This window comes from Onychostoma macrolepis, chromosome 03, assembly GCF_012432095.1.
Source record: "Onychostoma macrolepis isolate SWU-2019 chromosome 03, ASM1243209v1, whole genome shotgun sequence".
NCBI classification, from domain to species: domain Eukaryota; kingdom Metazoa; phylum Chordata; class Actinopteri; order Cypriniformes; family Cyprinidae; genus Onychostoma; species Onychostoma macrolepis.
Genome location: NC_081157.1, coordinates 2,342,945 through 2,357,379, shown reverse-complemented (window position 1 = coordinate 2,357,379; position 14,435 = coordinate 2,342,945). Strand labels below are relative to the sequence as shown.

Genomic DNA, 14,435 nt, shown 5'->3' with positions numbered 1-14,435 from the left:
CCCAACTTTGCAAATTATGAAAGAGAACCACTGGGGTTGAACAACTGGGAACAACTGGTGAAGCTGCAAGGAAACTTGGCTGAAAGTCTGGGCGTTGCCCCCCTGATCGCGCTGTGAAACATCTGGCTGATCATCTCAAAAGACTTCAACACCCTGTCCACGTCTGACCAAAGAAAACTTGCAAAGCCGCCGCGTAAGAACTTCAAACTTGCCATTCGCGCGCTGCAAGGAAGCCATCAAATCCAAAAGGAGGAATCCCGAGTGATGTCATGCGACAACACATCAGCGAGAATGTCCAGGACTTCCCTCCAGCAAACCCCCTCACGAAGAACAGCCTTCAACAGCTCAAAGCAAGTAAAACAAACAAATCCCTAATTCGCTGAGTTGAATTGAATGAATCGTTAAAAGATAACGATAACCGAGTCTTCTGTTTGTGACGTCCCAAGGTCGTCTTTATTCTCAGGAAAAGAGAATAGCTTAACTTTCTTCAAACTGCTTTTATTTTGCCATAACGTATGTATGTGTGTGTATGTGTTTTGTTTTGTAGTGTATCCTAGAATAGTAAATAAACTCTCGATTCATTTTGATGAATAGTCTGGTGCAGTGATTTTCAAATCTTAAATTATTTGCCATAGATCGTGTTACCTGTGCTCAAAGATTTCCCAATCAATTCTGTATTATTATCAACAATAAGAAGAATTGCTAAAATATACTGTATTAATACTCGCTGATTGAGTCGTTAATAAGGTATAAATTATACGTTTTGATTAATATCAATTAATCTATACATTTTTGATTAATATCAATTAATCCAATCAAAATCGGATTTCTACGATTTGATTCCCTAAAGCTAAAATTTATAAATAAAGGGTAAAACCTTACACCCCCATGTCGTTCCAAGCCCGTAAAAGCTTTGTTCGTCCTCGGAACACAATTTCAGATATTTTGGATGAAAACCGACTGTCCCATTGACTGCCAAGCAATGAACACTGTCAAGGCCCAGAAAAGTATAAAAAAACATCCATCTGCCATCAGTGGTTCAACCGTAATGTTATGAAGCTATGAGAATACTTTTTGTACACGAAGAAAAAAAAACGGCTTTGTTCAATAATTCATCTCTTCTGTGCGGCGCAGCTGACACAGAGCATACACTGCTTGCGTCCAGCGGATATTCTCCAAAATGGTGCTACGCTGACACAGAGGAGACGAATTGTTGAATAAAGGCGTTTAGCTAAGAGAAAACTCTTGGCTAAAAACTTTTACTGCTACTTGGAACTTAGTGGTGAGATAAAATGTTTTGTGAATACGAGCCCTGATCTATAGTCTTAGTTGTTTTTTTTGTCTCTCATTGTGGTGAATGATGTCGAATTTGGCCTTTTTGTTCCTTCATATTTACATATTCCTAGCCATGCTGGTGTGCTAAAATATGAATGGGAATATAGATCTTCAGAAATTTTACTCATAATAATTTCTGGGACTATAATTGTGAAAAAAAATCATGATAATTTTTTTTTAAAGATCAAAAGGATAAACAATGCAGATGTATTTTCTTTTATCATATTTTCTTAGGGTGCCAATATAACTCTGACCATAACTCACTCTCTAAAACAGCTGCTTTATGTATAACATGATAAATAATAAAAATGTTGCAAAAATGAAAACAACAACTGATTGCAAGAATTTATGCAAGAATTGATTAAAAAGAGATTTATATGCATTCCTTTTCTTTTATTTGACACCTGATGGGTGCAGTTTACTTTGCTTGCTTTAAAAAAAGTTATCTTCTTCAGTAACACTTTTTTTGATTGCAGTCTTTTTTCCACTGCTATTGTTTTCCTTGGATTTGCTTCTCTGTTCCATACAATTTTAAGCTTTTCTTGGTTCATTCCATGTTTTATAGGCAACCTCTATCGTGTAATTCAGATAGGGATGTCAATTCTCGATCATTTCCATGATCGATCGTCGTTTAAATTAATGATCAATTAATTGATTAATCGTTAACCTTAATACTGCGAAATGCGTCTATTGCAGTGGCATATGTTATTCACCGGCATGACAGGATGTGCAAATGCCACTCACCCGAATTAAAGGGGTTTTAGTCTAAATAAAAGGCTAGTAGCAGGACTGTAAAATGAATAGATGTGCTTATGATAAATTTATATTGTTTCTGTTTTAATGTACTTTTAAAGTTTAGATCACATTAAAAGCGTAATTTGTACGTGAGAGTATTATTTTCCCCTAAGATCCAGCCCCGTCACCGTCACTCACATCCGCTCGCACGTGTTTTGCGCATGAGTCGCACGCACCCCAAAATTAAACTAATAATAATACCAGGGGGCCCCCTTGCTCTCAAAGATGTTTTAATTTTAGTTTTGTTTTTGAATTTGGCCAGCGGTTATGAAAACATGAATGATAATTTATTTTAATGCGGTGCGCTGTCACGCTCTCAACGTAAAAATCAGTCAAATCATGTAACGTGAATGTCGTACAGTCTCTTGACCAAGGCTCGATACAAAAAAAAACAAAAAAAAAGTTGAAAGCATACCGAGCCACGGAAGGGATACTGTTTCTCGAGCATTTTTCGCGAGCATGATTCGAGACGGAGTGAAACACTGACAAATGCATTTCATCCACTCTTTCTTCCCAACCCCCAAAAAGAAATTCGCTGCCCTAGCCTACCAAGATCTGCCTTTTGTGGAATATGCCAGGGAATTCTGTGGGCTCGCCATTTTTACTACGTTGGACGACGCCACGCTGAATTCCTTCTTCTGGATCGGGGCTGATTACCATCGCCCTGTGTACCTGGTCGAAGGTTTAATGCATGTTCGGTCTTTTACTTGCACTTCTGAATTTATCTGGATTTAGTTTCAATTTTAGTCTAGCTCTGTGCTTGATCTGACTCCAATTTCAAGTGATCATTAAATTTAGACTGTACTTCTAATTAAAAACTAATCACAGATATCGATTGTATATTAATTTAGATATTTGATTATTCTGGAAATCCCATGCTTTCAATTATTCATTCATTAGCCACTCAGTGTCGCTTAGCAATTCAGTCGGCCAACTGTACTGGACTATATACTTTTACATTGGAAGACCTTCCCCTTTGTCCCACAAATCCTTTAAGGAATCAAGCTTGTTTGTCTCACTTCCACCGAGCAGTACGGTACAGTACAGTATGATTCGAGACGCTACACCCTGATCCTCAGTGAGTCTAGCTCCACCCTTTAGGTACCAGACTCACAGTAGTGAAGATGCACTAGGAACCCCCCAAAAGAGTGGTATGGTATGGTTCACTATTTTAGTGCCATTCACAACCTCTGACAATGGAAACTTAAATAATTGCGTACCATACTGTACTGAAGCGTACCGCTAGATGGAAACGAGCCATTTGAGTCCTTGTCTGAAGCCTGGTTTGAGACTTGAGATCAATGTACAATGAGCTTTTGAAACATAGAAACATAAACATAAACTTGTTTATTTTTAATACAAAACAATTTTGATTTTAGAGACAAAGATTGTAAATTACATGAAGACTGCATGTCATGAATTACTTGTTATATGCTATCATGACTTCAAAGCAGTAATTGTTGATCTAACATATTACTGTACTACTGGAAATATTTGAGAACACGATAAAATGAAAGTGGAACAATAATGTCTCTTTATTCTCTTATTAATGTAGGAAGAAGACATACAGAACAAATATTAGTAATAAGCTACACTTGAAAAGCTATTATTTATCATTCTAGATTTGCTACTTCAAAAAAAATCACTTTGAGTCACATGATATCCATGGGTCCTGTCTGTCTCAGTGCTGAAACTCTTTATGCAGTGTGTACATGTATAGACTGCTCTAGACATATGAGTATAGCATATTATACTGACTTACATACAGTAATCTATCATTAATACAGGTTCATATGTTAATGATTCTTCATGATGTTAAATCATACGCTAAAGGTTCAGTTTTACTGGAATCACACTCTGCTAAGCTCCTGTTATTTTAAGGGAAACAGTAGGTAACCACTGAAAGTGATGTGGTTATTCTGGTTATCATATATCCTTTCTCCAGACCAAAGTCTCACATAGACGACATCTCCAACCTCCAGAATCAACACAACTCCATTTGAGGAGTTTACAGTGTACTGATCCTGATGACCATGTGCCATAACCACCTTCTCTCCGTTCTTCACAATGGAGACAGCTGATGCAGTTGAGGGATGACCACCACCATAGACAGAGAAGTTGAACTTGTACGCTCCTTTCAGTGGAGCTGTGAAAATACCTGAAGCAAATAACAAGAGATAAAGAAGAGAATCAGCTGTGCACAGCGTAATAGTTTAGAAACAACAGATCATTTGATTCTCTTTTTCACATTACACAACTGCAGATAGGTTTGAACGGAGCAGAAGGATTCTCGTTACTATAACTGAGTTTTGTCATTGATAATTACCTGTAATTGGGTTGTAGGCGTTCCCTATGTTTGTGAAGACGTTCCTGTAGGTTAGTGTGATGTCAGTGCTGAAAGGACCGATATGTCCACTGCCAGACTCCATCAGTGAAGCTGAAAATGCTATCTCTCTGTCTGTGATTGAAAAACATAAGCAATACTGTGATATATTACTGTATTACACTGAGGATGCAAACACTGAACTTAATATAATTCAAACACAGTTTTACCTCTATTTTCCTTTCTCAGCTCCTCCACTTGACTCTCAGTAAGATTAGAAATTTCTGTGAAGGAATAAGGATTGTGTTAAATGATGTTTAATATCCTTATTATAATAGACAGATAACACGATTAACACAGTGACTACTCAATTTTTCACTATTATTTACACTATGCAGTGTATTGCACTGGTGTTTAATCATGAAGATAATCGGAATTGTAAAATGTTTGCTTTCATTTGTGTACATTCACAATAAAAACAAATCTTTGCGCTTTTGTAAAATTTGCCAAAAAAATAGGCCACTTTCTGCCGTCTGTTTCCTTTCGTGCTACATGTTGCACAGTTTTTCTTTCATTTTCTTAAATGATCATTTAAGTGAAAATATATTTCTCGTATAGGCCTATTTATTTGTTATAATATACATATATATATATATATATATACACACTGTATATAGGTTTTGTAGCTATAGACTCACACATGCTTTGTACTATCATAAAAAAAGAGAAAGAAATCTTATATCTGAGAAACTAATTATTATTGTTTAGCACGTTGTTAAAATCTATTTCTGAACAGAGCAGGCTATTAATAATAAACATGTACTAAACATACTTAGACTCGTAGCATTCATCATGTTACAGTGTACAACAATATTACTTTTATTGTTTTATATAGAGCATGAAAACATCATCGCGCCGTAAGAAATTTAAATACAGTGAATTGCCCCTCATATTAAAAATGTTTTACACGATTTCAAACATTGTAGTCAGGATTTATAGTTTGGGAAAAACCCAACTATGATTTTATAGTAGTCTATGATATGATTCTGTAGCCACAGACTCAAGCATGCTTTGTACAATAAAAGGATGTACTTTGCACTATAAAAAATGATATTTTGTATCTGAGAAACTAATTATTATTGTTTAGCACGCTATTAAAATCTATTTGTGAACAGAGTATTAATAATAAACATGGTCTAAACATTCTTAGATGCGTAGCATTCATCATGTTGTCGTTTGGGAAAAACCCAACTAACTGTTTCCCTTCTTTCGAGGGAAATCCTGTAACAGTAGCCGCGATGAGGATCTCCGCTCTTTGTTTGTGTTGGACATTGCACGTGGATATTTACATATGAAGTGCGCGAGACGCGCGGGTGCGGGATCGCATTAGAGATAATGAGTCAGACGGGAAAGACTGAACATCGTGTTGGTTTCATATGGATTACGGCATTAGTAAGCAGTTTATAAATAAAGCTATAAATGTTTTGTTCTTGAGCATATCTATAATGTTTAATAATTGTATTTTCATACTTTATTAATGATCAATTTATAATTTCTAAATTATTACGTTATTTACAAACCAGTTATTTAGGAGTTGTCAGTGGTTCATAAGATCATTTAGAAAGTGTAAGTAAATGATTAATAAACTATTTAAATGTACATTTATAAATCTTATGATTTAGACACATGATAATAGTTGCTCAGTGTGTTAATAAATGTGTAGCAGACTTCAAATGGTAACCTCCGGACACCACAGAAACACGACTACACCAATAGTGGGATGATGGATTCACTGAATTTATTCCTTAACAGAGTAGTGAGGCAAAATTAGTATACACTGACATCAGAAGGCCTACTCTCACATCCCTCTGCTTCTCCGTTCACATACGTTATGCGTCTGAGCGCGAACGCTCAAAGGAGAAGTGATATATTTTTGATAACATATGCAAATGTAGGTACTGAATTACCTCACATAACATAACAGTCTAAATGAAAGGTGGCAGTTAGATTAATACGTGACATACTTATAAAAGTTAACATTCAAATATGCTGTAAATTCACTGGAACACACATATAATGAACTGTAACTCTAAATTGCATTAAACTCTGGTTATGGACTTGATGTGTACAATAAAATTATTTTTGCACCAACTACCCGTGTCATTGCATGAATATATACCACAAGACAATTAGTATATAAAAAAACCCAGCATACACCGAAGTGTACATGCCTATCAATCACGAATTACACAATAACCAGTTAAATTAATGTCAACAAATTGAAATATCATACCTTAACAGAGTAGTGAGGCAAAATTAGTATACACTGACATCAGAAGGCCTACTCTCACATCCCTGCATGGAGAAATACATGTGCGAATGAAGCGCTAAAATTTAACACGGTTAAAAGCGCTACTTTCAATGAAAATAAGTTAATCACACTGATACACATTATGACAGAACCTCTTAACAATGCTTTAACATCATAAATGCAGTGACTACGATTACAAAGAGACAGTAAATGCAAGATAAATATGAGAGAGTAAAACTACCTCTGCTTCTCCGTTCACATACGTTATGCGTCTGAGCGCGAACGCTTAAAGGAGAAGTGATATATTTTCCTTCGGTGTCCCACTAATTAAGGCCCCACCTACAACAATTGATAGGAACTCCCAATTGGAACCATTGAAAAATAGAACATTAAATGCAAGTTTTGCTGAAGTTAACTCATTTATAGAACATTTCTCCTTGCATATCTGAGTTAATTAGTTTTTTTTTTTTTTATATGTCTCAATCCATCGGCTACATACTCCCCCCTTAACTTCACAAAACTTGTGCTACTACATGTTTGTCAACTAAATAAGGGAGCAAATAAGGCAAGTCACCATTCCGTCATGCAACATACTTGTTACCCGAACATCACGGGAAAAAGAAGAAAAGAAAGTTGATCAGGCTCTCAAATGTTCTTTTGCTAAAGAGGTGCCTTGTACACCGCTCAATTTGACTCAATTGACTGGTTTTCCTTTTACCTAAATTTTTATGTAGCTCCGATTTACCTCAAGGCTTCCTATAACAAAAAGGACTTAGTGGCATCACTGACTGCGTTGTGAATTTGTGAATGTGTTTTCTGAGTCATATTCTGAATCAGTCTATTCACAGGTCTAACTAGCCTACCAACCCGTGTTCGAACCAGAGTCACTACTTCAGACACATTAGGGGGTGCACTGGAAATGGATAGTGTACTGATGGCCCTATGCCGCTCTCTGGCACCATGCATGGTACCATCAGTACATACATCATCTTGAGTGTCTGTTGAATTTGGCGGAATGATCCGAGAATTGAACGGAGGACAATCATTTTCAGTCTCTTGGTCGTTCGTTAATCTCTCGGGCTCCCCAGGATCCAATGCATTCTCCAGATCTCCTGTGTCTGATCTTCCTTCAACTGAATCATCTGTGGCAGGTAAGGAGGCCACCCAATCAGCAATGCGCTCTGTTTCAGGAGGATTATACTGTGGTGTTGATTTCTGCGTCAAAGTCTCATCCGACTGGTCCTGACTGAATAGTGAGCCGTCATGACAAGACTCAATCTCTTCTACCTCAAGGGGTAAAAAGTTGGCCTGCAGCATAAGATTACGGTGTACCACCTTTTCTTGGCCAGTGCTGGTGTTTTTGACTCGGAAAGTATGGCATCTGGGGTCTTTTGAGACCACCACATAAGGTACAGATTCCCACTTATCAGCCAACTTCCTGCGTCCTCTTTCACCCTTATTGGCTAGTAACACCCAATCTCCTTCCTCAATGTCACAGCCTTTTGTCCTCATGTTATAGAGTTCAGTCTGTCGTTGCTGACTTGAGCTTGCATTCGCTTGGGCTAGGTTAAGAGCCTCCTTGAGATCATCCTTCATCTTTGAAACGTAGCTGCCATAGTCTGCGATGTCATCGTCCCTCCCAACACTGCGGAACATAACATCTACTGGCAGACGAGGAATCCTTCCATACATCAGGTAAAATGGTGCGTAACCTGTAGATTCATGAGCGGTGCAGTTGTAGGCAAACGTCAGCGTCTGTAACATCTGGGGCCATTGTTGCTTATCCCTAGGGGGTAATGCTCGTATCATGCTGCCTAGCGTGCGGTTAAACCGCTCTGTGAGACCATTCCCCATAGGGTGATAAGCCGTCGTCCTTGACTTCCTGACACCTGCAAGCTGCATCAGCTCCTGGATCAGTTCACTCTCAAAGTTTGCACCCTGATCAGCATGGATCCTCTCTGGGAACCCATAGATGCAAAAATATCTGTCCCATAGTTTGCGAGCTACTTGTTTAGCTGACTGGTTGCTACATGCAAAGGCATGTGCCATCTTCGTAAAGTGGTCGGTAACCACTAGCACATCCACACTTCCGCCCTTACGATCCTCTGCGCACCAGAAGTCGATACACACCAGCTCCAACGGCCTAGTTGTCTTTACACTCGAGTGGTGCCCTCGCCTCTGGCTCAGGCGCCTTGCTTACCACACAGCGCTTACAGCACTTAACGTACTCTCTAGCGTCTCGCTCCATGCCCACCCAGAAGAATCGTTCTCTGGCTAAGTAAAGTGTTCTGGCCTGGCCTTGATGACCAGCCTTGTCATGCACCCCCTGCAAGACTTGCTCAGTCAATGAGGCAGGGACAACATATTGCCAGCGTTTTTCCGTAAGCTGATCTTTGCATACACGATACAAGATCCCATCTAACATCTTTAATTTTTCCCACTGTTTAAGAGTCTTCAGAATCCTTGGCGTCTCTTTTGTCCTCTCGGCGTCTTGATGGCCGTCTGCCACGGGCGACATAAGAAAGAACTCGGGCCAGGACAGGATCTTCTAACTGTTTATCCTGAAGTTCTCTCAGTGTAAATACTGGTAGTGCGCTCTGACCAGCTGGGACCAAGTTGTGTACGTCCTGAGTCAGCCAGTGATGCAATTTATCCTTCGGTCCCGCGCTCCACTCCATCTGGTTCTCCAGTAAAGCCAACACTTCATCCGAGGAAAGAGTCTCTCGCCTTTGACCCAAGAACGGAGGTTCAACAGACTGGCACTGGGAACTGATGCGGAAAGCATGTTGAACTACATCTTCCTTGAAATGATTAGCTTCCTCCAACAAGGTCTCGTAGGGTTCTGTCACCAGCCTCTGACTCACACGACCTTGGACAAAAGGTTGTCGACTCATCGCGTCTGCTACCACGTTCTTGCTCCCTGGGATGTACTGGATGCTAAAGTTGTAAGGTGCTAGCTTTGCAACCCACCTCTGCTCACACGCATCAAGCCTTGGCTTCGTTAAGATGTAGGTTAACGGGTTGTTGTCCGTCCAAACGGTGAAGGAATGACCTTTCAGCCAATGGCTGAATTTTTCACAGACGGACCATTTTAGGGCCAGAAACTCCAAACGGTGAGCAGGGTAGTTGCTTTGGGCGCGTGTGAGGGCCTTGCTGGTGAAAGCGACTGGACGGGCTCCAGTCTCGCCTTCTGGGACCTGAGAAAGTACAGCGCCCAATCCATCCAGTGAAGCATCTGTTGATAGAATGAACGGGCGATTGAAATCCGGGTGTGCAAGCACCACGGACTCCAAAAGGGCAGACTTCAGCTGATTGAAGGAGTCACGCTGTTCTTTCTTCCAGTCGCTTGGGCTTAGCTTCCTAAAAGCAGACAACTTTGTTCCATGGTTCTTTTGCCCCTTTGGTGCAGCAGTCAATGCGAACAAAGGCTTGGCTATGCTAGAACAGTTCTGTATGAAGCGTTGATAAAACATAACCATCCCAAGAAATGATTTGATCTTTTTGAGATGGTGTAACCCCATCGCTCATCATAAGATCTCTTTCAGTCATAGCTGTAATGGCCTGGACTTTATCAGGATCGGCCGCTACCCCTTTTTCATCGATCACGTGGCCTAGAAACCGTACACTCCGACGTAACAAGTGGCATTTTTTTGGAGCAAGTTTTAAGCCATGAGCTCTCAGACGGCTGAACACCAACTCAAGCCTCTTCAATGCCACACACTCATTCGGTGCAACCACTAGAAGGTCATCTAGATAGCAGAGTATGGTCAGGAAGTTCTGGTCTCCGAAAATGTGCATCATGAGCCGCATAAAACTTGCGGGACTGTTGCACAACCCCTGAGGAAGCCTGTTGAATTCATAAAGCCCCATGGGTGTTGTAAATGCAGTCAATTTTTTGTCTTCTTCAGCCATCTCTATATTATAGAATCCCGAAGTGAGATCCATCGCACTGAATATGGCATTGCCTCCGAGTGCAGCTAGACAATCTGCCTGGTGTGGCAAGGGATGGGCATCTTTAGTAGTGCGGGCGTTCAGCCACCTGTAGTCAACACAGATGCGCAGATCTCCGCTTTTCTTCCAGACAAGCACTAGAGGAGAGGCCCATTCACTGGAGGACTTGCGGATGATCTCACGCTCCTCCATCTCTGAAAGGACCTGTCTGAGCTTGTGGTAATGGGCTGGTGGCACACGTCGATAAGGAAGCCTAAAGGGCCGATCATCGACAAGATGTATTCGATGGCTGAAATCTTTCGCCCTGCCACAATCCAGTTTGTTCTTTGAGAACACATCTTCATACTTGCATATCAGCTGCACAAGCTGTTCCTTCCAATGTTGGGACACTTCGCAAGCTTCAATGTCGAGGTCGCTAAGGCCAAGTGTATTCAGTCGATCAAGAAATCTTAAGTCAGCAGGCACACTATTAACATCCATATCAAGGATCGTTTGGTTAAAGGTTTTTAGCTCATGACTGGCTGGATGTTGGGGGCATATGTCCAAATCCTCTAGAGCTATACAAGGGAATACATCGGCCAACTTTGTGTTCCTTCGCAATGTTACAGGGTTATTGCTAGCATTTAGAACTTTGACTGGCACCCATCCGTCACTGCTCATGGATGCCACAACCCGGCCAATGACAATGTTCTTGCATGAGTGTGACTTTGAAGGCTCAACCAGGATAGCGCTTCCCTCGGAAACAGGTACAGTAGCAGGTAACTTGGCCCAAACGAGGTGTTCTTGCTGGGGACACAACACTACGGCTTGGGTAAGTTTGGCTGTCCCTACCTTACTGGGCATTTCAGTGCCTTTCCATCTGTGGAGGCCAGACAACATGTCCAAAAACTGTACAATTTCATCATTTTCCGAACTTTCAGGTCGACTCAGGACACGCCAGTACCCTGTACATTCTTCATCTGGCTGATAATGTATTTGATGACATTAGTCCCCAGGATCATTTCATCTCGCTGACCAGGAACAACTAAAGTGGGAACACTGACCGCATGTCCGTAAACTTCCATCTCAAGCTGGTAAATACTTTCAGGCTGAATGCTGACACCGCCGCAACCAATGAGGATGATATCAGGACATGTTTCACTGGGTGCAAGCACAACTCCTGTGCTCTTCAACTTCATGCTCAGCCTCCTCGTTCATGGTACAGGCCATGGACCCACTGTCGAGGAGTGCACGTAATATAACTTTAGCACCTGCAATGGAAACATCAGTGTAAAATAGGCTGTCAGCTCTTTCCAACTTCATCACATTTTGATATAGGACACTTTTGTCAGGGATTGCTTTGCAGCTTTCCTCATACATCAGAAGATCATCTTTGTCGCTGAGGGTCTCACACTTCCCGCTCACATCGTCCCCTCTCCAATGCGAGCATGCTCGTTTCCCTGAGAGTGTGACGCACCAGTTGGTTGAAAGGCTGGTTCCACAGCACTAGGACAGTCTTTACGCTGGTGTCCAACCCTCATGCAGATGAGACACCGTTTTTCTCGCATGCAGTGTGAACGGGTGAAATGTGCTGAATCGCCACAAACACGGCAAGATGAGAAGCGAGCCCTGTGTGTCTGAAAGGACCCTGAAGAGCTGTGTGCTGGCTGACTGGTTCGCTCCAACACTCTCTCCAACATGCTAAGGACACGCTCCAATGCATCAGAATTAGATGGGACTGTTTTAGCTGCCTCAGGATGGCTACTAGAGATGCATGCTGCACTGTTAATGGCAGTGATTTCACCTCCCACAACTTCCTCAGAGCTGGGGACTGCCTTAGCTGTCGATACTTGGAAGGCGTGGGGCTTAACTGTACTGTGATTTCATGACATTGACTTTCTCTCTGATGTTCATCAATAGCCTCCTGAATCTCTTCGATGGACCATCTGCTCATGGGCCTGCACTTAAACACACTGGACAGTTCAGGGTCAGGACAATTTCGTATGAACATCATGGCCACTTCTGCACTCATGTTTTCCATGTTACTCCCACTGCGTTGTAAATGACTATTGGCTCGCTCTGCTGCGGAGTTCAATCTCACCCAGTAATCTACAGGGCTTTCCTTAGCTTTAGGCTGCGCTATGTAGAAATCTGCCAATGGCAAACGTGACACAGGGTGATCGCTAAAGTAGTGTCTTAACATGTCATAAATTCTCTCAACACTAGCTGAGCTAGTGGAAGCAGTGCTTTTTAGTCCCACTTTAATTATGTTCTTAGCCCTTCCCAGAAGATGACTCAGTACAGTGTCTGCTTTCTCCGCTTCAGGGCAGCTACTCTTCTGCAAGTACAGTTCCATAATATCTATCCACTCTTGGACATTGTATTTGTCACTTTCATCTCCTCTGAACATGGGTGGCTCTTTGATATCTGACCTCACTATGAAGCTGACTTTAGAAGAATCAAGCGAGGGCTCTGACTTGGTTAACCCCGATGTAGTTGTGGGTGACGGGCTGGCAACAATTTGACTGGCTAATATGCGGCTGGCTATGGACTCACCAATCTGATTACCCAGCTCCCCTATTAACTCTCGTAACTGCTGTGTGACATTGTTATTGTCGGAAGGAGTCGAGCAAGCTGGCTGTGCTAACTCAGGATGGGGGCTCACCTCTGGTACCGACAAAGTACTTGGGAACAAAAGCTTTGGTATAGCTCCTGTACTCTCTCCCACTCTGTATAGACCTCTACCCCTCCCAGCTAGTGGGGTGAATAAATCTGATGTATCTTGACCCCTTCCAGACATTTTGTATGGTACAATAACTTAAATTTTGAATAAAACAACCCAAACTAAGAGATATGGAAATATGGAAAATACACAGATGTACAAATCCCAAATGACAATGTAGAATTGGGAAGGGGGGATACAGTCCTCAGAAGTATGCAAGAAGTATGTGTCACAGTCTATAGTTTATGTGGAAATTCACTGCCGAAGAATAGGAGTTCGTGTTTGTGCAAATGTCCGAGTAAAATCACTTGAATATCTGCTGCGTAGATCCTCGTCAGACGGTACAGCACCAAGATGTCACAGCACACTGCTTGACCCCGGCGATCGGCTGCGGCTGACCAATGGATCCGGGTCACGGCACCAGTTAGATGTAGCAGACTTCAAATGGTAACCTCCGGACACCACAGAAACACGACTACACCAATAGTGGGATGATGGATTCACTGAATTTATTCCTTAACAGAGTAGTGAGGCAAAATTAGTATACACTGACATCAGAAGGCCTACTCTCACATCCCTCTGCTTCTCCGTTCACATACGTTATGCGTCTGAGCGCGAACGCTCAAAGGAGAAGTGATATATTTTTGATAACATATGCAAATGTAGGTACTGAATTACCTCACATAACATAACAGTCTAAATGAAAGGTGGCAGTTAGATTAATACGTGACATACTTATAAAAGTTAACATTCAAATATGCTGTAAATTCACTGGAACACACATATAATGAACTGTAACTCTAAACTGCATTAAACTCTGGTTGTGGACTTGATGTGTACAATACAATTATTTTTGCACCAACTACCCGTGTCATTGCATGAATATATACCACAAGACAATTAGTATATAAAACCCAGCATACACTGAAGTGTACATGCCTATCAATCACGAATTACACAATAACCAGTTAAACTAATGTCAACAAATTGAAATATCATACCTTAAACAAAGTAGTGAG

General features: G+C 41.3%; 1 protein-coding gene across 1 annotated transcript; it reads right to left on the bottom strand.

Annotated features, from left to right (window-relative positions):
• Positions 1 to 3,853: 3,853 nt before the first annotated feature.
• On the bottom strand, positions 3,854 to 13,773 carry LOC131537682 (complement C1q-like protein 4; the record flags this gene model as incomplete). The annotated part of the gene is made up of 4 exons (XM_058771275.1): positions 3,854 to 4,288; positions 4,457 to 4,588; positions 4,684 to 4,737; positions 13,725 to 13,773. Coding segments are annotated over 4 exons (522 nt in total), but the record flags the coding sequence as incomplete, so codon positions are not given.
• Between the last annotated feature and the right edge of the window lie 662 nt (positions 13,774 to 14,435).